The sequence below is a fragment of the Carettochelys insculpta genome, chromosome 2, assembly GCF_033958435.1.
Source record: "Carettochelys insculpta isolate YL-2023 chromosome 2, ASM3395843v1, whole genome shotgun sequence".
Lineage (NCBI taxonomy): Eukaryota > Metazoa > Chordata > Testudines > Carettochelyidae > Carettochelys > Carettochelys insculpta.
The window spans coordinates 36,784,571-36,807,642 of record NC_134138.1 but is presented as its reverse complement, the minus strand read 5'-3'; the positions used below and the strand labels follow the sequence as shown (position 1 = coordinate 36,807,642).

At 44.2% G+C, this 23,072-nt stretch overlaps 1 protein-coding gene across 2 annotated transcripts; it reads right to left on the bottom strand.

Moving 5' to 3' along the window:
- Positions 1 to 8,305: 8,305 nt before the first annotated feature.
- Positions 8,306 to 10,695, bottom strand: TMEM74 (transmembrane protein 74). Of its 2 annotated transcripts, none has more exons than XM_074985656.1 (2): positions 10,601 to 10,695; positions 8,306 to 9,510 (listed from the first exon to the last, which is right to left on the bottom strand). In XM_074985656.1, the coding sequence occupies exon 2, from the start codon at positions 9,456 to 9,458 to the stop codon at positions 8,490 to 8,492; it is 969 nt and encodes a 322-aa protein (XP_074841757.1). In that variant the 5' UTR covers positions 9,459 to 9,510; positions 10,601 to 10,695; the 3' UTR covers positions 8,306 to 8,489. The 2 variants fall into 2 exon arrangements, with proteins under 2 accessions (XP_074841757.1, XP_074841756.1); XM_074985655.1 differs by having other exon boundaries at positions 10,458 to 10,689.
- Between the last annotated feature and the right edge of the window lie 12,377 nt (positions 10,696 to 23,072).

Below are 23,072 nucleotides of genomic sequence, written 5' to 3'. Positions count from 1 at the left end.
TTCGAATACTGAAGACAGCAGCTGGATCACACTTGTCCATCGTACGTTTTGCTTTTGACTGGGGAGTTCAATTAGCTACAAAGAGAGAAACTGCCTGCCGTGTTCCCTTAACTACAGGCTTAAATCAGTGATCTGTGGAATCTTATTTTAAAGTTACCTACAACATCTGTGTGATTCATTCCAGAAGGTTCTAGTCAGCTAGGACGCACCCACCTTACCAATTCTTCCTGAGTGCACAGCTAATCCTCAAAGAAGGCAATACCAAAAACCTACTTTGCATAATTAATATTCCAATACAATTGCTTTGATTGGTTTGGAAAATGTTGCTTTTTTATTTGAACTGAACTCTTTTTTCCATTATAAAGAGACAAGCTCAGTGTTTTGTTAATAGACTGCAGTAGGGGACTCATAAGAGACTTTATATTTCTAGCTGAACAATGTATTTTAGATACTTTTAATGGGAAGAATTGATTTTTCTCTCTACAAAAGGGGTTTAATCAATTTTGCTGCTGAATATGTTTTATTCAACAAGAGCTGAGTTTCTTTGTGTACAGGTCCATCAAAACAGAGCCTTTTTAGAGCAGAGGAGCTTTATGTGCAGAAGTAAAAATGCGGGTTTTACTATTGGAATGGCAGTCAATTGATTTTTCGAAATATTAAAAGAGTTTAATCATAATACAGATGAAGAACTTAATCACAGGTTCACTGCAAGCTTTAGCTAGACATGATTTGTCGAGTCCTGTAAATCTGCGAGTATCTGTGGATTATGTTTGCGGATTGTGGATCGGATGTGAATACAAAATTTTTATCCGAACAGGGCTTTAATGATTTGGGCTGATTTTGTTAAGTGAGTATTTGCTGCTGGTTGAAAATTGCTCTGTAAGATCTAGGAGTTACCATTCATGCTACTTTTTGAGTAGTGCTCTCCACTATTCAAACTACTACTGATTGTAAGGGAAGCAGAAACTGGTCCACAGACTTTGGAAGATATTTTCAGCCTGATTCCAACTTCCTTACTCAGTTTGGTAAGCAGTTCCTCACACGTGCAGCCAGAACAACTGCTCAGAATACTCACGCAGAATAACATTTTAAAGATGGAAGAATCTTCCCAGGAGTGAGCAAAAAATTGTGTGTAACTCTGTAAATTCCCAATATTAAAATTTTAATTGCATTTTTCTAATCTTCATATTGAAAATCTAATAATATTAAACATTATTTGTCCAAGTGTCCAGAAAAGGTATCTTATTTGTAAAAAATAAATATTAACCAGATTCTTTTCAAAAATAAGATTTTTGTCTTTTTGTTTTTTAATTAAAAAGGATGCAAATTAATAACGTCATCCACTGACTCAGACAGGAAAAAAATGATGGCTGATGTCACTGCAGTCTGCAGTGTTTCTGACCTTGGAGCACTTATACTCAAAAAATGAAGAGTTCCATTTAATAGCATACATTATGAAAAGCCCTTCAGATGTGAAAAGGAGACCAGAGTTAGATGAACAGCCCTTTAATAGTAGTAGCTGTGAACTTGGTATTTGTTTCTCACTAAAAAAGCTTTCTAAGTCTTTAAGCTAATGGATTGTCATATCTATAAATACACTAACTTCTTTAACCCTTAATTGCCATAGGATGTGCTAAATGTAACCTTAATGCTATTTTCCTAGAGCCAGAATTACACCAGGGATTAATGTTATATCTATTGCAGTAGTAAACCAGGAGCCTCAGCCAAGGACCATAACCTCATCATGTCATGAGCTAGGTGGGAACCAGTTATGGATTGAGTTAAAACCTAATGGAGATTGATAGGTGTGAACTCAGCCTTAAACTAATGAAACTGCAAAGATAAATGCCTACTCAAGACAAAAGGAGTATGCAAATTCACCCTGGAGCTTTTGCTGAGTATTGTTATGGGTAGGTGGGAGGGGCCAAAATAGAATAAAACTGGGAGAGTGACAACTGAAAGAAACAGCTGGGAGCACAGTGTCCCAGCTGGAAGAAAGGTTTTTAGGGTGCAGGCTGATAAGAGTGTTCTTGGTGCTGTGAGCAAAAGAAGCTGCTCCCTGAAATGTGATTCTTTCTGCATTCAGAGATACAGGACTTTGTACATTTCATGTAAGTAAACAAAAATACAAAGAATTCCCCGTCACCTATTTCTACTCCCAGCTGGACTATCCCCATGGCTTCAAGCTTTGAGCACACACGTGTGTCAAAACAGGACAACCCTACAGCAAACAAAGAAAACAGTCCCTGCCCCAATTTGGGTCTAAATCAAGAAGTGGCACTGCTGTGTGGTTTTTTGTAGAATAAAAGCTGTCTGATAGGGCCTATGTCCATTCCTGGGGAAGCTATCCAAAATATCAGCTGCAACATTACAAGGCATGACCCATCTTACACATCAGTGCACTTCTGTTTGCGTTGGGCTTAAGTGTCTATTCCCACTTCCAGTGAAATCAATGACAACTCCCACTGATTTAAGTAGTATGGGATCATACCTTACATAGAGGTGTGAAGGAAGAAAGTTACTGAAAATAATCATTTTAGCCAGACGTGTTGCTTGGCAGCATGGAGAAAAAAACAACACTGTTATATATTGTTTCATCAAAAGGAAGAAAGAACAACAAGGACAAAAGATTAATGTTACGATTGTTTTATATTACACCTGTACAGAACACTAGAACTGTCATAATAAGGCATCAAATGCACTATTGAAAAGCTCACAATGAAGTGTAAGGTTGTTTTTAGCAGTTCAGAATGCAGATTTACAAAACTGAGTCAGTCACTTTCCTCTTTAATAAACACTGGTTATTATAGACAGGTTTTTTTAAAAGGACTGTCAAGATTAAAAACTGTAAACATATTAAAAACAGCAACAGCCCAAAGTGCTTCCTAAGAGTGAGCTTCAAATTATCTTTTCTGGCTGCAGAGGATGGCAGGGAGACACTAAAGTTGGTTGTCCCTGGAAAAACTGGAGGGTTACCGAAACTTATAATGGCACTAAGGATCATTTTGTGTGTCTTCTTTCTTTGGTGATAGTGCATAGGTGTTGGGGGGGGCAGAGGTGGGTGGGAGGAAGAGGTTATTCAGTTTCCAAACATTTAGTTACAAGCCTGTAACTGAAGCTACGTCTACACTAGCCCCTTCTGTTTGGAAGAGGCATGGTAATGAGGGAGTTCGGAAACTGCTAATGAGGTTCTGCCATGAATATGCAGTGCCTCATTAGCATAATGGCAGCCACACGATTCGAAAGTGATGCTTTCGAACTACACGCAGCCCATGTAGATGGGGGTCTTTCGAAAGGACCCCTCAGACTTCGAAAGCTCCTTCTTCCTATTTGGTTTGAGGGAGAAGGGACTTTTGAAGTCCGGGGGGTCTTTTCGAAAGGCTCAATCTACATGGGCACCATGTGTTCCGAAAGAAGCACTTTTGGATCACGTGCGCTAATGTGGCACAGCATATTCATGGTAGGCACCTCAGTAGCATCTTCCAAACTCCCTCATTACCATGCCCCTGCCAAAAGAAAAGGCTAGTGTAGACATAGCGTGGGGAATAAAAACCAGCAAGGGACTGTTTTAATGGGCTGTATGGATTCCTGTGGCAATGGTCTTTTAGACTTTCAGGGTTAGCTTGTGATGTGGACATGTACTCATGCAGGGCACTAAGGAGGAGAAAGAATTCCTTAAAACCTTAAACAAGTTACTTGTATCTGGGCATGCAGGAGGATGCAGGTAGGTGGGAGTAACTCAAACTAGGCAGAGGCTTGGCTCTACACCACAGTGGGCCAGCACAGCAGAGATGTCACGAGGTAGGGATTTGGGGTGGCATCATAATTTCCTACTGTTTCAAAATTTCAAATTTTGAATTCAATTTTGAATTCAAAATTCAAAATCATAATTTCCTTCCAAGAGTAAATTTTTACCCTCCAAGGCCATGCCCATGTCACAACTGCCATTGTACTCGCAGCACATACCATACAAGCTTCCCCTGGGCCTGGTTTTCTTTTCAGGCAGCAAGTCCACAATGAAATCTGTGCTGACACAGCTTCACTTCTGTTGACAGCAGAGCAATTAAAGCTAGCTAGCTCAAATACATCTATACGTACTTCAGTCACACCTCTGCCTGAGAGGGAGCCACACCCCTAGAACCAGAAGGCAGCAGGAATGCTATTGTCTGAGTCCTAGCCCCTCCCAAATATACCAATATTCTTTACTCAGGCATGCACCTAAGATTCAGTCCTAAATAATTTGGGCCACGTGAAAAGTGCTAGATTTACCTCCCTGAAGAATGTAGTCTTTTAGTCGTCCCTACATGAGGCACATAATGGGCAACAAGAGAGCAAGCTTCTCCCACGCTACTTCCTCAGTAATTCATTCTCCTTACTCAGCCAATCCCTGTAAGGGTGTCAACTGTGGTACTCAATTTTGTGATGTGAACATTTATCCATTGGGAACTGTTGGTCACTCACATAGTGTACTGTTTTAGAACCAGAGGATCTCCCATCACTTCTAGATCTACCGCCAACCTCTGCCAGCCCTATATACTCTCAAAATTTGTAAGAAGTATCTTAATTTGGGTCAGGGAAAAGTCTGGATAGGTTTTTTTGCTACCCCCCAGCCCCGGATTTCCTTCTCTAAGGTGTGTCTACACAGGCACAAATCTTCGAAACGGCCATGATAATGGCCATTTCGGAGATTACTAATGAGGCGCTGAATTGAATATTCAGTGCCTCATTAGCATGAGGACACTTCCGGAAAGCATTAGGATGCTTTTCGAAGCGCCGTGGCCGGAAGCATCCTCATGCTAATGAGGCACTGAATAATCAATTCAGTGCCTCACTAGTAATCTCCGAAATGGCCATTTGCTGTGTAGACACACCCTAAATGTTTAAAGGTGCGGGGGGTGGGGGGGAAGGAGTTTAACACCAAAGCAAAAAAGCAAAGCCCAAAACCAAGATTGTATTTATATTTCCAGATTTCACCCAGTTTCATGATGCATACAGAGACCACTTTGTTGGTTCATCTTTATGTAAAACATTCACGGCAAACACGTGAGTTCACTTAAAAATAATTCACTCACGATCTGTGAATGCTTTTACAAAGTGTCAGAAAACTTCTCACTTAATCATATGCTGACAATAAAGGAAGCACTCTCTTTTTTAGTGCTAATAATCTGCAATGAGGCAGGCCACAGTTCTTACAAAAATGTGTCATCTTTAAATCCTCAAAAATTGGTGATCTTTTCAGATCTGCCTGCCAATATAATACGCACTCCAATTTTACACATATGTATAGTGAAAAATGTAGTCACAGTTAAGAGTCCAAAATAGAAGCTGTCAGTTTTGAGATTAGATGGATATTTTAAAATATGTCTACACTACGGTGATCTTTCGAAAGAAAGAGAGCATCCACACAGCCCCCACTCTTTTGGAAAAACGAGCCAGGGATCAAAAAATCAGGTGCCACGAGGACTGCTCTTTGGAAAGAAGGGCCCTGTGGCACGTCTACACACATTTTCTTTCAAAAGAAGCTTTCGAAAGAAGGCACTCTTCCCGAAACAGGAGTGGAAGAGTGCTTTCAAAAGGAGTGCTGCATTTTTTTAATTTACTTTAGAAAGAATGCTTTTTGTGTGCAGTAAACCCTCAAATTATGTGGGGGTTGGGATCCTGCAACCCCCACATAACTCAAATTTTTGCACAAGTTGGGAGATGACGGGAACCAGGCTGCAGCTGGTTCCCAGCTCCCCTAGGCTTGCTGCAGCCAGGAAACCGACTTGCCCACCAGGGCTGGTCAGTTTGCTGGCTCCCAGAGTGCCAGGGAGCCAGCGGGCAGCCTGGTTCCCAGCTCCAGGACCCAGGAAACTGACCAGCTCATGGATATTCAGTTTTCTGGCTCCCAACAGTGCAGGACAGGTGGGAACCAATAGGCGGGAACCAGGCAGCAGCCTGGCTCCTGGCTCCTCTCCCCTTGCAGAGCTGGGAAACTGACCAGGGCAGCAGCCTAGGTCAGTTTCCTGGCTCCAGCCAATGGCAAGGAGCTGGGAACCTGGGGCAGGCTGTCTCCCCACTCCCCTCCACCCCTTGGAGCCAGGAAACTGACCAGGGCAGGCACCCAAGCGTCCGGCTGCCGCCACTGACAGGAGCAGTTTCCCCACTCCTGTCAGGGATGGCAGCCTGACTCTCGCTGCGGTCACTGACAGGAGTGGTGACAGTCATGTTAAGCTGAGACATATGCAGCTCAGTTACGTATATCTCGGGGGTTTACTGTAGATGCTCCACAAGATCTTCGAAAGAGCCCCCTTCTTTCAAAAAATCCTTCTAAAAATCTCTCTAATTGGATTCCTTTCCCATTTGAGGGTTTCTCATTAGACTCAGTGGCATCTTCCAGCCCTAGCTCATGGAGTCAAGTGTCTTCATGAGACTTGCAGCTTTCACTCAAAAAGAAGCAAGTTTCTGTCCCTCATGGCTATGAAAAGAAGCCTGATAGAGTGTCTGGAAGGCACCATTAAAGCGCAAATCCTAGAAGGCAAATAAAAACCACTCAAATGTTCATAATAAAGTCACCAATTTGTAAAGTAATGTCATGAGGTTTTTTTGGAGGGCCAAGGCCTGAGTCATGCTTTTTTAATGCTGTACTGTATCATTCAAGCTATGAATGTCTGTTAAGCTCCACTATCAAAATCTGAGGGCCGGTGTGAACAGATCCCTTACCTGCTATTTGGTCTTGCCAGTAGATCAGCAGAGACCTAACCACTATCTATGCAGAAGCCATAGTAGTGGCCCACAACATTTTATATTTTTTCCCCAAAAGAAAAGTTACAAAATAAATTCACTTCAGCATCCCACTGAAGATATCTGACATCCAAGAATTTAACTGTTGACCATTGTACTACATAAATTTCACTGATAATATCACCTTTCTTTGACCACTCCTACAGGGTCTGAAGTCAGTGCCAGGCAGTCTAACTGCTAGTCCAGTTACTTTCTGACAATCATTTATAGACGTCTATATTTTAAAAAAGCCAAGCGGGTTGTTGACTGGTTGGGCAGAGAAACTATTGCTCTAACCCAGTGGTTCCCAACCTGTGGTATGTGAATCCCTGGCAGTCCACGAGGGTATTGTAGGGGGGATCCATGAAAAAATAAAAGATAAATAAAAATGATCACAGAATGTAAGTTTTCAATTATTGTAATGTTGCAATTTAGTTATTTTTAAATATCTTCCAATAATGTTATTAACTGCTGCCTGAGAATCTATGTTGTCGCTTGCTTTTTCATTTAGTGAAGTGTACATAGTGGCTAGAATTGGCTTTGGTGAGGGTCCACAAATGGTCTGGAGGGTGATGGGGGGTCAGCGAATGGTTTGGGGATGGCGATTGAGGGTCCACACCTATGAAAAGGTTGGGGAGCACTGCTCTAACCCAGGAAGAATGTAGCCCCTATTTCTTTTTTTGCTGGTTATAAAAGGTACAGAGTTGGCAGCCTGAGTGGATTAAAATCTCATTTTCCAAGAGAACAGGTCTGACACACGCAGCCTCAGCACAGGCAGAGCCCCACACCTTGCCTCAAACCTCTGTTGCAAGAGAGATTTCCACCCTCAGAATCCTTCAATCTTTGGCTTCTTTGAAACTCCCAGCACGAGGTCAAGTGGTGTCAATTTATGGCCATTTTTTTATCCAGACATCTGGGTCTGTGGAACTAGACTTATTTACAAAGGCCACAAAAAGCCAGCAGAAGTTAACTATTGTCAGTCACTGCCAATCTGGAGTGATACTGAACTGCAGAGGAAGAGGGGAGTCTCTTTTTACCCTATTATCCATGCCTTCAGCTACTCACTCCCGTGGCTCACCCATACTCCCCATATTTAATAATCATTGCAGATTATGCAATTACTAGGAGATACCAAAGAATATGAATTAGGAGGTGGGAAATTCTCAATTTGGCATCTGAGTTTTTAACTGAAATACTTGTATTTTCTGGGCTTTCATGTCAGGAGAAAAGGGATTTGTGAAAAAAGTATAAGGGACCGTCACCCTTAATTGCTGGGATTAAATGCCAGATTTGCTGGTTGATTATTGGTTTGTCCTTTCATATATTTCCAAATTGACTGTTAATAATCCTCACGCAGATTATAATAATTAACAACTTCCAAAGTGGCAGGATGGTAGTGTTCTGTATTGGGGCACTAAGGAATTAACCAGGGGAATATTTTAAAGCAGGATGAAGGAGCATTTGAAGAACCTGATTATAACAAATTTATTTTTATTCAGTGGTTTAAAGCAGTGTGTCATTGATATTGATTACACAATCCCTAGCAGGTTTCCCCTAAAAAAAAAAAAAAAAGTCCATATAAACGCAAATATTCAGTTACAGGGTTTAAGGAAAGACATTTATTGCCAGGCAATTAAACTGCATTACTACCTATCTTTAGCTGAATTTCTTTTCTTTAATACAACGTATTTTCCTGTAGAAATACTTCCTTAAAAATCATGCCTGTGCTAATTACCTATGGCAAATGCATCTTCTTCTACCAATGATAACTCTAGAGTATTATCATTTGTGCTGGATTTCATTCTGAAATTGAAAGAACCATACAGCTTTGCAGATTCCTGGGAGGATGCAAACCTATTCCTCCTGTACAGCTCCCCCTTCCACATAGATACCATTAATAAACTAGACAGTACCACACCCCCCAGAGTTAAGAAACACAACCCAGCGATCACACACCTATCCAAGTGAGCACCAATTCTAGCACTCTCATTCTCCAGTCGCTCCATCTCCCTGGCTGCTACCGTGTTAGGATCCACGGTCACATCTCTGGGCACCACATAAGAAATAATAACTAGCAAAATCCCACTAACCAGGAACAAAATGGCACTAATGAACCCGTAGTCTATAGATTTCCCTGAAGCCGCTTCTGAGCCAGTATCATCTTCTTCCTCAGAGATCAGGGAGGTGGGATCATGTGCCCAATGGGGTGGTCTCTCTCTACAGGAGCCATGCTGGGGAGGTGGAACCTGGCAGCAGCTCTTCCCAGGAGAAGAGGGGTTTCTCGTATGCTCCAGATTGACATTTTCATCCATGTAAGTAAAGGATGTCTCCAATGCCTGGGCACAGCAGCAGGGTCTCTTCTTCTCTGTTTCCTCTTCTCCATTCAAGTGGGCTGGCTGGCTACAGGGGTGACTGTTGCTTGAGGCTGCTGCTGCTTCATGCTGCTGGGAGAAGGCGGGGACAAGAACAGAGGAAAGGGGTGGCTGGATGGGACCTGCTGTGTCTGCTCTTTGTGAGGACTTGCAATGCCTATCGCAGCAGAGAGCTCCCACCTCAGCAGCTGTTCTCACCCCCATGTTGCCCCCATCACTCTGTGGCTGCTCGCAGGGAGATGCTTGCAATCTCCAGTCCACATTGTTGCATTGATCCGATCGATGACCCTTCTTGGTCAGGTACAGAAGCTCCATGCAAGCCATCAGAACTCCTGTCAAGCCCGGGCTTCTACTCTAAGCCATGCTTCAGGGAACTCTGTCAATAACACAATCAATGGTTATCATGGTACACCAGCTCTTGCCTCAGAGCAATCAATCAGTCTGCTCTCCTGTAACCAGTGTTTTGCTGGGTATATGGGTTATTTCGGCTGTTAAATTACGATTAAACAAATTCCTTCTGACATGTATATATTTTCTGTCTGCAAATAAAATAGCAAGGGGAAAAATAAACAGATCTCATGATACATTAATAAACTAACATGAACATAACACAAACATAGATTATTCTTCCTTTCGCAACTCTTCAAGGGGAAAACAGCAAACCCAATTGTTTTAATCAAGCATTTAAAACTGCAATCCTCTTGCAGATCCAAAATCTATTAGGGACTCTAATTAACCTTTGGCACTAATATCCAATTAAGACAATAAACCGTCTGAAATGAAAAGGACAATCATAGGTACAACCGATAAAAATGTTAGAGCACTGAGTTATCATTTCAGTCATAAAAAATTCAACAACTTTTCCTTTTTTTTTTCCCTCAGAAGTCTAAATTCAGATACTGAGAATAATTAGAAAGATACAGGCAAATCCCACATAGCTCAGTAATCCACGATCTATATTCTCTGGTGGAAATCTGATAATCCCAAGGGGAAAGCAGTGCTTTCCTAGCGCAGATCTCCACTTTGATTAAGAGCATTTGGAATGAAATTACGCCTCAAAGATGGATGTTACTTCTCCAGCTACAGTAAATAATAAGCAGGAAAAAAAAACTTGAAGCCAAATGCCCTGTTCAAGAAATTTCTGAGACAGGCTAAACAGATATATATATATATATATATATATATAGTTTAGTTTGGTTTTGTTTTGTTTTGGACAGTCCTCAGTCATAGAGCTTGGCACTGTCCAAGAATCTGCTGAGTTAGAAAATGCAAGGTACATAATCACAAAGAGCATATGCATGCAAGTACGTTTGGGTGACACACCTGATAAAGGGCTAAAAACCATCTCTTTAGATGCACTGCCTGTTAGGAAGTTGACAGCCAAGTGCAGACATGATAACCCAGCTCTCCTTCACAGGCAGCAGCTCGTAGTCCCTGCAGAATGCCCACATGCTCTGCGCACATACCTCCCGCTTACGTTTGCTTGCACCCGGCAGCTGATCGTTGCATTTCTTAGGCTGCACCATGAAAGTCTAACAGAGAAGCACTTGTAGCCCTCCACGCTCCACCACCCTGGAGCCACTGCCGGAGGATGGGCGGGGGAGACGACGAGAAAGCGCGCCGGCTGGGAGGGGCACCCAGATGCCTTCTGGGAGATGTAGTCTTTTCGATCCTGGGGCTCTTCTGGACGCCTGCAGTGAGGCAAGAGAGAAGGGGAGGCAATGGGTTGTGTTCCATTGACGCAACACACCAGCTGATTATTCAGTCCACCCTGTGTCAGTAACAACAGCACTGAGCCAGTTTGCTCACTGTTCTCCACTGTGATCCTCTCGGTTTCAGTGGAGGTTAAGGGGTCTCCCAGTCATGGGATAATTTGCTAAACTCAAGGAATCATGAGTCAGGTCCCCATAACTGATTGAGGCTGGTTTAAAAAAAATCATGGCATTTAAAATACAGTTAATGTTCTTTTGGTTGACCTGATTTTCCAGCCGTTAAGGTGGGTGTTTCAAGCTTTTCTCCACAACTGAGAGGGCTAGAAAGGACTCTGGAAGCTGAGACATTGAGAAAAAGAGCAAATATCTCAGGATTCTTGATAAAATCGCAAGGCTTGGTGATGCTCTGACAGAGTCTGCCACGCATTGATTATACAATTTCTGTATCAGGGTAAAGGAAAGTCCCACCTATCATGACAACCCACTAATACACCAACCTGTATTGCTGGTATGGACAACTAATATAAGAACATTAGAACATAAGAATGGCCATACTGGGTCAGACCAAAGGTCCATCCAGCCTAGTATCCCGTCTGCTGACAGTGGCCAATGCCAGGTGCCCCAGAGAAGGAGAACAGAATCATAGAATCATAGAATACTAGGACCGGAAGGGGCCTCGAGGGGCCATCGAGTCCAGTCCCCTGCCCCGACGGCAGGACCGACCACTATCTACACCATCCCTGATAGACATCTATCTAATCTGTTCTTAAATATCTGCAGCGAGGGAGATTCCACAACCTCCCTTGGCAACTTATTCCAGTACTTGACCACCCTGACAGTTAGGAACTTTTTCCTAATGTCCAACCTAAACTTCCCTTGCTGCAGTTTAAGTCCATTGCCTCTTGTTCTCTCCTCAGAGGCCAAGAAGAACAAGTTTTCTCCCTCCTCCTTATGACACCCTTTAAGATACCTGAAAACCGCTATCATGTCCCCCCTCAATTTTCTTTTTTCCAAGCTAAACAAGCCCAATTCTTTCAGCCTTTCTTCATAAGTCATGTTCTCCAGACCTTTTATCATTCTAGTTGCTCTTCTCTGGACCTTCTCTAATTTCTCCACATCTTTCTTGAATTGGGGTGCCCAGCAGTGGACACAATATTCCAGCTGAGGTCTAACCAGCGCAGAGTAGAGCGGTAGAATGATTTCTCGTGTCTTGTTCACAACACACCTGCTAATGCATCCCAGAATCATGTCTGCTTTTTTGAAACAGCATCACACTGTTGACTCATATTTAACTTGTGATCTACTAGAACCCCTAGGTCCCTTTCTGCTGTACTCCTTCCTAGACAGTCTTTTCCCATTGTGTACGTGTGAAACAGATTATTCCTTCCTAAGTGCAATGAAGACAATGAAGTGCAAAGAAGACAATGATCAAGTGATTTATCTCCTGCCATCCATCTCCTGCCCTTGTACTGAAGGCTGGGGCACCATACTTTACCCCTGGCTAATAGCCATTTATGGACCTAACCTGCAAAAATTTATCGAGCTCTTTTTTAAACCCTAATAGAGTCCTGGCCTTCACAGCCTCCTCCAGCCAGAGGGACATCATACCTTTCTGTGGCAGGGTTCCTTCCTTGTGTCACTCCTGGTGCAGACCATCAGTGCCATCCTGTTCACTTTCAAAAGAGGCATGCAAATGAGGAAATTAAAAATGCAAATGAGGTTCATATTTACATATAGGGCACTTCATTTGCATATTCTCCTTTTGAAAGAAAAAAGCAGTGTAGACGCGGATCCTTCAAAATTAAACCCCATCTTCGAAAGAACTCTTCTTGCCATTTCTTTCTGAAGAAGAATATGCAAATGAAGTGCCAGATATGTAAATCTGCACATCATTTGCATTTTCAATTTCCCTCATTTGCATGCCTCTTTCAAAGGAGGAATGCAAGTGCAGATGCAGCCAGATAGTATGGCAATCCAGCCTGGGAGTTATTTCTTGTTCTCAGTATGATGGCTGTGGTTAATAAGAGGTTAACAGTTTTTTTTTAAGGAATATAAATTATTGTTTTGAGAGATCTGAGTTGTGGAGGTGGAAAGCAGAATGCATAGCTACACAAATTCTGCAAACACAAACACAGATGATCAAGAGATTTAATCAAGCCAGGCTGGGAAGGAAGCAACATTTGTCAGACAGCAAGGACAACTCAGAGTAAGAAACTGGACCAATGGACATATAGGCTACGTCTACACGTGCACCCAACTTCGAAATAGTTTATTTCGATGTTGCGACATCGAAATAGGCTATTTCGATGAATAACGTCTACACGTCCTCCAGGGCTGGCAACGTCGATGTTCAACTTCGACGTTGCGCGGCACCACATCGAAATAGGCACAGCGAGGGAACGTCTACACGCCAAAGTAGCACACATCGAAATAAGGGAGCCAGGCACAGCTGCAGACAGGGTCACGGGGAGGACTCAACAGCAAGTCGCTCCCTTAAAGGGCCCCTCCCAGACACGCTTTCATTAAACAGTGCAAGATACACAGAGCCAACAACTAGTTGCAGACCCTGTATATGCAGCACGGACCCCCAGCTGCAGCAGCAGCAGCCAGAAGCCCTGGGCTAAGGGCTGCTGCCCACGGTGACCACAGAGCCCCGCAAGGGCTGGAGAGAGAGTATCTCTCAACCCCCCAGCTGATGGCCGCCATGGAGGACCCCGCTATTTCGATGTTGCGGGACGCGGATCGTCTACACGTCCCTACTTCGATGTTGAACGTCGAAGTAGGGCGCTATTCCCATCCCCTCATGGGGTTAGCGACTTCGACGTCTCGCCGCCTAACGTCGATTTCAACTTCGAAATAGCGCCCAACACGTGTAGACGTGACGGGCGCTATTTCGAAGTTACTGCCGCTACTTCGAAGTAGCGTGCACGTGTAGACGCAGCTATAGTGATATGGTAACACACTAATAATATTGACTTTAAAAAATCTGCTTTTAAGAGATAAATGGGCCTGACTGTATGAATCTACCACTGCATCAGAACAGAAGAGATTGACAACACGCAGGGCTGGATTCTCCATTTTGGCCATACAGGGCTTAGCAGAGGAGTGGAGGGGTAGGATGTATATGTTATTTAAAGCCACCTCTCCAGCTCTGATAGTCTCCTGGTTGGTGCCTGACCATCCGTGGTGTAACTCAGGGAAAACATTTGTTCTGTGGTGTATTGAACTTAACCCTTGTACTCCACATGGAGCACAGGTCCTCTACAAGTCTCCTCCACTTCACTCTCTCGGGACAAAACTTCAAACTGGCTCCAAGGGTACCTCAGTTGTTGTCCTTCAGTCTCAGTAGACCTTCTCCACATTATCTGAGGTCTTCCTCTTTTGTGTTTTCCTTGCAGGTTCCATGCGAGAGCTTGACAGATTATGCTGGATGATGGTTTTCTGAGAATGTGCCCTAGTCATCCCCACTTTCTTCTCTAGATATCAATGTCAATTGGTTCTTGTCTTGTTCTATTCCAAAGCTCCTCATTTATGATGAAGCCTTGGCATTTGATGTGCATTAAAAGTTATCACTTTCACTTGTAAGAGGTCCTTGGGTCCAGCTTGCAGGGTAAGGAGTTCTATGATCTCAATATTTCAGCAGTCAGGCTGCAACCTAAGGTAAGGAGGGTGAGTTGTGCCTCTCTGCTTTAGGGAGCAGTCTGCAGTGTCTTCCTCTGTTTAGGAGCTCTTCTGTACCAGTGTTCTGAATTATAAAAAATACAATAGTGCTGCTGTTGTATTTGTGTGGTGAGGAACGCACGTGAACCACTCACAGTTAGTGGCAACAGTAGTAGTAGTAGCATCTTTCAGTCTATGTAGACTATGGATCGCGCCCTTTGTAGTTCCATTTGGGATCATCATTTGCAGTGTCGACTGTGACTGTGAAGGCCCACACGAGAGTGACAGTCCTTGCTGCATCTGTTGCATGTGTACTGGGTGTCTGGCAGGTCCTTACTGTGCTTTCTGTGGGCTCGCGTCTCCTCTGCTAGCTATCTGATCCTCATCTCACGCTTCTGACAGCCCTTGTGTAGTTTCTGCATCCATCTGCTGTGATCGTCTGCCAGCTCCTTCCAGCTGTCCGGCTCAATGTCTACCTTCCTGAGGTCCCTCTTGCAAACATCTTTGTAGCGCAACTGGGGGCATCCGGGAGGTCTTTTGCCAGAGGCTAGCTCGCCATACAGGATGTCTTTTGGAATCCTTCCATCATTCATCCTGTGGACGTGGCCAAGCCAGTGGAGCTGCCGCTGCCTGAGCAGGGTGTGCATGGTTGGGATTCCAGCTTGCTCAAAGACAGTAGTGTTGGACACTCTGTCCTTCCACAATATTCCAAGGATGTGCCTGAGGCAGTGTAAGTGGAAGACATTCAGCCTCTTTTCCTGGCGGGCATACAAGGTCCAAGACTCGGTGCCGTAAAGGAGGGTGCTGAGGATGCAGGCTCTGTAGACTTGTATTTTGGTGTGGGTGTACAACATGATGTTATTCCACACTCTCTCGCTGAGTCTGGACAGAGTTGTGGCTGCTTTTCCAACCCTCTTATTTAGCTCAGACTCCAATGACAGGGTGTCAGTGATGGTGGACCCGAGGTAAATGAACTCGTGGACTACCTCTAAAGAATAGTTGTCAATGCTGATTGATGGAAGTTCAGCAATGTCCTGAGCAAGTACATTTGTCTTCTTTAGGCTGATGGAAAGCCTGAAGTCCTTGCATGCTTTGGAGAACCGATCCAGCAGTTTCTGAAGCTGGTCTTCTGTGTGTGACACTACAGCAACGTCATCTGCATACAGCAAATCTCTGATGAGAACTTTCCACACCTTAGATTTAGCTTTCGGCCTTGCAAGATTAAACAGTTTCCCATCAGATCTTGTGGGCAAAAAGATGCCCTCTGTTGAAGATCCAAAGGCATGCTTCAGGAGGATTGTGAAGAAGATCCTGAACAATGTCGGAGCAAGGATGCATCCTTGTTTGACGCCGCTCCTGATGCTGAAAGCATCCAATAATGTGCTGTCATATTGGATGGTTCCTCTCATGTCTTCGTGGAACGACTGGATCATCTTGAGTAACCGTGGTGGACAGCCTATCTTGTGGAGCAGTTTGAACAGTCCATCCCTGCTGACCAAGTCGAAGGCTTTGGTCAGGTCGATGAAGGCAGTATAGAGTGGCTTCCTCTGCTCCCTGCATTTCTCCTGCAGCTGCCTCAGAGAGAAGACCATGTCAACGGTAGATCTCTCTGCATCAAATCCACACTGTGATTCGGGATGCACCTTCTCAGCAATTTTCTGGAGTCTGCCGAGGATGACGGGAGCCAACAGTTTACCGGTGATGCTTAGGAGGGAGATTCCACGGTAATTGTTGCAGTTGCTTCTGTCTCCTTTGTTCTTATACAAGGTTAAGATGTTAGCGTCACGTATATCCTGTGGAACCTCTCCCTTTCTCCAGCACAGGCACAGTAGCACATGTAGGGGTTCCAGGAGGGTGTCCGTGGCACACTTGATTACCTCTGGTGGTATACCATCCTGGCCCAGGGCCTTTCCTACTGCAATGTTGTCAATGGCTTTCTTCAGTTCATCCACAGTTGGTTCCTGGTCCAGTTCGTCCATTACTGGTAGGAGCTCGATGGCATCGAGGGCTGTATCAGCCACAATGTTCTCGCGTGAGTACAGCTCGGAGTAGTGCTCGACCCAGCGCTCCATCTGTTTGGCTTTGTCAGCGATGACTTCACCAGATTTGGATTTCAGAGGTGCCATCTTGTTCTGGGTGGGTCCTAATGCCTTCTTGATGCCCTCGTACATTCCCCTGAGATTACCAGAATCAGCACTGGTCTGGATGCTGCTGCGTAGCTCAAGCCAGTAGTTGTTGGCACAGCGCCTGGCCGTCTGCTGTACTGTTTTCCTGGCTGCTCTGAGTGCTTGCAGGGTACTCTGGCTCGGCGAGCGTTTGTACTCCAGGAGTGCAGCGCGCTTCTTTTCGATGGCTCACAATCTTGTTCTGAGGGGGAAATAAAATTGTTTGAACACAATAACAACTGCACTGGATCAGACCAGTGGTTTATCTAGCCTCCTGTCCTGTCTTCTGATAATGGCCAATGCTAAGTGTTTCAGAGGGAAAGAACAGAACAAATCACCAAGTGATCCATCCTCTGTCACCCATTCCCAGGTTCTAAGAAACAGGCTAATCTCTAATCTTCTCATTTTGGCAGTTACTTGACAACGAGTAGGACACCTTCATGTCACCTTCCTATTTGTGAGTCCAGTGATGGCTGACCAGCCTGATTCGGGAGCTGCAGATCTTATCACAGAAGGGGCAGGTGTTGGTAGCTGTTGGAGGGGCACAGGGCTTTGTTTTTGCCACTCTTTTCTTCTTTTCTGCATCCCCTCATCTGCATTGTGACAGGACGCCTCAGATTGTGCCACCCTCTCCCAGATTACCTTTCTCTCCTGGGGATGGTCTTGGGCAAGGTTCTCCCAAGTGGCAACGCTGATGCTGCACTTTTTCGTGTGTGCCTTCAGCATGTCCTTATATCACTTCTGCTGGCCCCACAACACTTCCCTGTCCCTCCTCCAAATCAGAGAACAGAATCTATTTTGGGAGATGCAGATCAGTCATTTGAACCAAATGACCTGTCAAACAAAGTCGTTGCTTAATGGTAATGGCTTCAGTGCTGCTCATGTTTGACTCTTCCAGGATGCTGGTGTTCCTGCACCTATCGTCCCAAGAGATATTTAGGATTCTCCTGAGGCAGCATTGATGATATTGTTCAAGCTGGGGGACAGGTAGATATGCTGGAGGGTGGGGATAGGCAACAATGAGTTCTTTTATGCAGTTTTTGTCAGGAAAGGAAACCCCAGATAAACTGTCCCAAGCAAGGAGGAAGCTGAACTGAACCCTGAGCAAATCCCTTCCTCTTTCCAATAACTTTCAGTTACTACAGCAGCACTCTGGTGATTGAATTCTCCTACATAAAATTACAACATCCCCTATGCATACTTAACACCCCAGGCCAGTATGGCTGATCTTATGTTCAAATATTGGGGTGTTCTCCACTGCCCTGCAGTATGTCTCTGACGCCAGACAGGTGTCTTTGGTGACTGTGACTCAGCAAGAACCTCTGGAGAGACAGAGATGTTATTCCCTTCAAGTAGCAGCTCCAATGTGACAGCGCCCGGTGGTTTCCCCCCGCGACTCAGTGGCCAATTAGAGTGCGGGTGAGCTGGGGCCAGAACCCAGGGTCCTCGGAGAAAAGGGGGGTAGTCCCACCGCCCGCTGGCAGGAGGAGCAACGCTATCACTGTGAGGAGCAATGGAATTCCACCTAAGGTCCACCCTTCCCTAGCAGGCAGGCACCCGCTCAGAGAGAGAAGACACCAACACAGGCTAAAAATATAACTAACAAGAACTTTATTAACACAGATAACAACACGCAATAATACAACAACAGCAGTAAAATAAACACATAAACCAGCCCATTAACTATAATTATAACTATATACCTAAACCAATTTCTAAATTTTAACTTTAACTATTTTAACTTACTACTATAGTTATATGTTCCATTTCGGAATCCAGGAGAATCCTCGAAGAGAAGGTATAACAGTTAGGAAGAAGGTAGGGGAAAGAGAGAGGAATCTGGACTGAGTCGCTACTTCAGTCCAAGTGACCAGTGGTGGAGGCCGCCGGGTCTCTTTTACCTTCGGTAGGCCCCCTAACCCCAGTCGTTTCCCGGGGACTTTGCCCACTCGGGAGAAATATACAGGGGTTGAAGAAAAGGAAGTATTTACTATCTATTTATCTAAACAGATTTATATCTATCTATATAAACAATTGTGACACTAAGCAGTTTGCACAATTAACAACTTAATACTAAACAGTTTATATAACTATTAGTACAATGATTTTAACCAAGTGTGGCTTTTAAAGATAGTGTAGGCTTCTTAGGCCCAGCCGACTGGGGTCAGGCCCCCAGCCACTGCCCTCCCCCTGTCGAGGAAGGACACAGCAAAGGTTACGTCCCCTCGTTCCCCAGTAGGGGGTCCTGGTGCCCACTAGTTGTCCTTTAGTATGTGTATAAGTCTGTATGCTAAGCCCGGCTGAGCCATAGGCTGTATTGGTTTTATATGTCCGTCGAATCAGGTGTCACTTCCGGGTTGTAGGTCTCGTCTGGTTGGTTGTCCAGTCCGGTGAGGTGATTGGCGTGTGGCTTGAGTGCGATGACGTAGCAGGAGCGGAGATGTCGCCGCCAGTGGCAGGCTCTGGGTTTCAACGGCTGGGTACGCAGTACCTCCCGCTAGGGGTGAGGCCAGTTCGCCACCCAGCCGATCCGCCACAGAGCCCGCTTGCTGCCTATAGTTGTTAGACCCTAGGTATCACTAGACAAGCACACAGTACCACACCCTATGGGCGAGGCCAGTTCACCACTTGTCTGATCCGCCGTAGGGCTGTAAAAGCCAGTACACTATTACCATAGCGGGCGGGCCCTGCTAGGCAGTGTTGGCAGTGATTTTTAAGCTCTTAAATAACAGGAGCTCTTCGAAAATTCAGGAGCTCTTTGAAAAGTCAGGAGCTCTTCGAAAAGTCAGGAGCTCTTCGAAAAGCCTTCTTAGATCTTCTCAGGCTGACTCCAAGTCCCCACTGGGCGCTGGCTGCTGTGCTGCGCCGTCTTTTATACAGTGTTCTCATACATAATTCAGTGATTTATTTTAATATTTATGATTTTGTTTGCGGTTTTCAAATAGGTCCTCTCCCTGATCGAAGCTTCCAGAAGCTGGCAGAAGCCTGCTCCCTTCGACCAATCAGAGAGCTCGGATTGGATCCTAGCTCTGTGGATTCAAGTTACCGGGGAACCTAACTGCCTCAAAATGGCCATGGGTGGGGCCACAAAACGGTGGCCTATAAGCTTTTAGTTTGCCCATGTTCCTGTATAGATTTTACCTCAGCCAGAGGCTTGTTTCCCCTGACACACGGGGGCGATTATGTCCTAGAGATAAAAATCCCCGACACAATGAGCTTGTGGTATTGGAGCCTGGAGACAGGACCAATAATGAAGAATTAATGGCTAGCTCTAGATAGGGTGGCCATCCACACTGTATTGGCTGGGACAGCCCTGTATTTTGGGTGCCAGGAAGGCGTCTTGATTTACACACACACACACACACACGGACAAAACATCCAATGCTGCAGGAGGCCAGCATCAGGACCATGTGCTGCCCAATTCATGGTTCCATCCTATTCTGGGGCATGCAACGAGATGATTATAGAGAGGCTGGCCTCTGCTCTAGTAGCATCCCAGGACAGGTAGTGTTAAAATGGACCCCGAGCAGCCCAACAACACAGAGGAGGGAGGAATGGACAGAGAATTTGTGCTGTTACTGCCCTGTGTATGTGTTACTGGTCCCTGACTTCCTGCACACTTCAGCCTGCAAATGTAACTCCCTCTTGGGGACCCTGGTGGGAAGGGAGCAGAACTGGATTTGGAGCAGAGAGGGGAAAACCAGGAAATCACTTCCAGCAATACATGGTCCCACCACTGGCCTCCTGCAGTGTTGGATGTTTTATGTGTGTGTGTGTGTGTAAATTATTGCCTGATACTCTAATTTCCCACTTTAACCCATTTCTGCATAACAATAATGTAACGCACAACCATCCTGTTCAATGCAAGTGAGCGACCACATCTCACGTTACTCCTTCTGCTTAACAATCTCTCCCAACTCACTTTCAGCTCAGACAATCTGCTTCATTTCCCAGAACTGAAGAAGAGCTCTGTATAGCTAGAAATCTTGTATCCTCCACCAACATACGTTGGTCCAATAAAACACATTACCTCCCAACCTCATCTCTCCATATCCTGGAACCAACGTGGCTACGTCAGTGCAAACATGTATTACTGAAATGTCACTTTAAAATACATTATATTTTTTAAAATGCAATAGTTGTGGCCTTTTATGTTTGTTCTGAAAGATACTTCATGGGGTGACTTAATGAGATGGTCACAGCTCAGAACTGCAGGATGGGTAGAACTTTTCAAGTTACTTTTCCTTTTTTCTGCTTAATGAACCATGTAGCTGCTGTCAGGAATTAGTTCAGCACTGCTTGTGAAATCACAGACAGGGGGAAAGGCTTAGCTTGTTAAACAGTGTTGTCCTCAAAGTCTGTATTGGAATCAGTTCTATTCAATGTACTGATAAATCGTCTGGGAAAGGAGGTAAACTTGTAGTCTGTGTCTACTCATGCCCCTGTCTTTCGCAAGGGGCATGTAAATGACATGGATCAGAACTGTTTAATAAGGCACTAATATGAATATCCAGTGCCTCATTAGCATAATGGTGGCCAGTTGCACTTTGAAAGTGCTGCTTTTGAAATGCAAACTGGCCATGTAGACATGGATGCTTCGAAATAAACACCAGACTTCAAAATTCCCTTACTCCCAAAATGAATTGTGAATAAGGGAATTTCGACATTTGGGGTTTATTTTGAAGTGCCCGCATCTACATGGCCAGTTTGCTTTTCGAAAGCAGCACTTTGACTGGCTGCTATTATGCTAATGAGGTGCTGAATATTCATATAAGTGCCTCATTAAACAGTTCCAATCCATGTTATTTACATGCCCCTCCTGAAAAGGAGGGGCATGTGTAGACATGGCCATAAGGTGGCAAAATTTGAAAATAATACAAAACTACTTAAAACAATCAAGTCCAAAACACACCAAGAAGCACTACAAAAGGACATTTCAAAACTGGGTGACTGGGTAACAAAATGACAGATGAAATTCAATGTTGATAAATACAAAGTAATGCACATTGGAAAACATAATCCCTGTTTTTATATATATACACACACACACACACACACACACACACACACACACACTCGGATTATGTTTTTCAATGTGCATTACTTTGCATTTATCAACACTGAATATATATATACACACACACACACACACACACACACACACATATTTGGAGTCATTGTGGATAGTTTTGTAAAAATATCCACTCAATGTGCAGCAGTGGTCAAAAAGGCTAAGAGTGTTTGAAATCTTTAGGAGACGGATAGATAATAAGACAGAAAATATTATATTGCCTCTATAATTCACAAACAGACGCCTGGGGTGCATCCTTCACATCATATGGCAAGACTTCATCATAAATGAGGAGCTTTGGAACAGAGCAGGACAAGAACAAATTGATATTGAATTATAGAGAAGAAAGTGGGGATGGCTAGGCCACGCTATCAGAAAACCATCATCCAGCATAGTCTGTCAACCTTTCACATGGAACCTGCAAGAAAAATGCAAAAGAGGAAGTCCTTGGACAATGTGGAGAAGGTCTACTGAGACTGAAGGACGATAACTGGAGTACTCCTCGAGCCAGCTAGAAGTTTTGTCCCAAGAGAGAGTGAAGAGGAGGAGACTTGTAGATGGCCTACACTCCATGTGGAGTACAAGGGTTAAGTAGTAGTAGCAGTCATCTATATAAATAATCCATTATATGCCCAAAATGATTAGGGTCATGGAGCATCTTCCATATGTGAGGAGATTAAATAAACTTGGACTTTCCAATTGGAAAAGAGGCAACTAAGGTGAGGGTGGGATATGATAAATATCTATAAAATTATGACTAATGTAGAGAAAGTAAATAAGAAAGTGTTATTTACCCATCATAGAACAAGAAGCCACCAAATTAAATTAATAGGCCACAGGTTTAAAACAAACAAAAGGAAGTATTTCTTCACCCCATTCACAGTTATGCTGTGAAATTCTTTGCCAGAGGATGTTGTGAAGGCCAAAACTATAACAGGGTTCAAAAAAGAACAAGATAAGTTCATGGTGAATAGGACCATCAATAGTTTTCAGCCAGGGTGGGGATGGATAGTACCTTATACATGAGTTTCATCGAGGTGATCACAGCATTTGACTCAGTCAATTGTAGCATCTTGTGGACTATTGTCTCAAAGATTTGCTGCCCCAAAAACTCATTAGCATCTTGAGGCTTTTTCGTGACAACATGACTGTTCCACCACTGTGTAACAAACTCAAAACTTCTCTACTATTTTGTAAAAATTCTGTCTTAGCCACTCAGGGCAATGTGTTTCTGTTACTCTTTGTCAGCCATCTACTTAAACATAAAATCTCCAATGCAAGGGTCTTCATATTCCATATACTACAGAACAAAATGCTTCCCTCCAGAAAG

Coding starts and splice junctions, on each gene's coding strand:
- TMEM74 (XM_074985656.1), bottom strand. CDS start 9,458: ATGGCTTGCATGGAGCTTCTGTACCTGACCAAGAAGGGTCATCGATCG.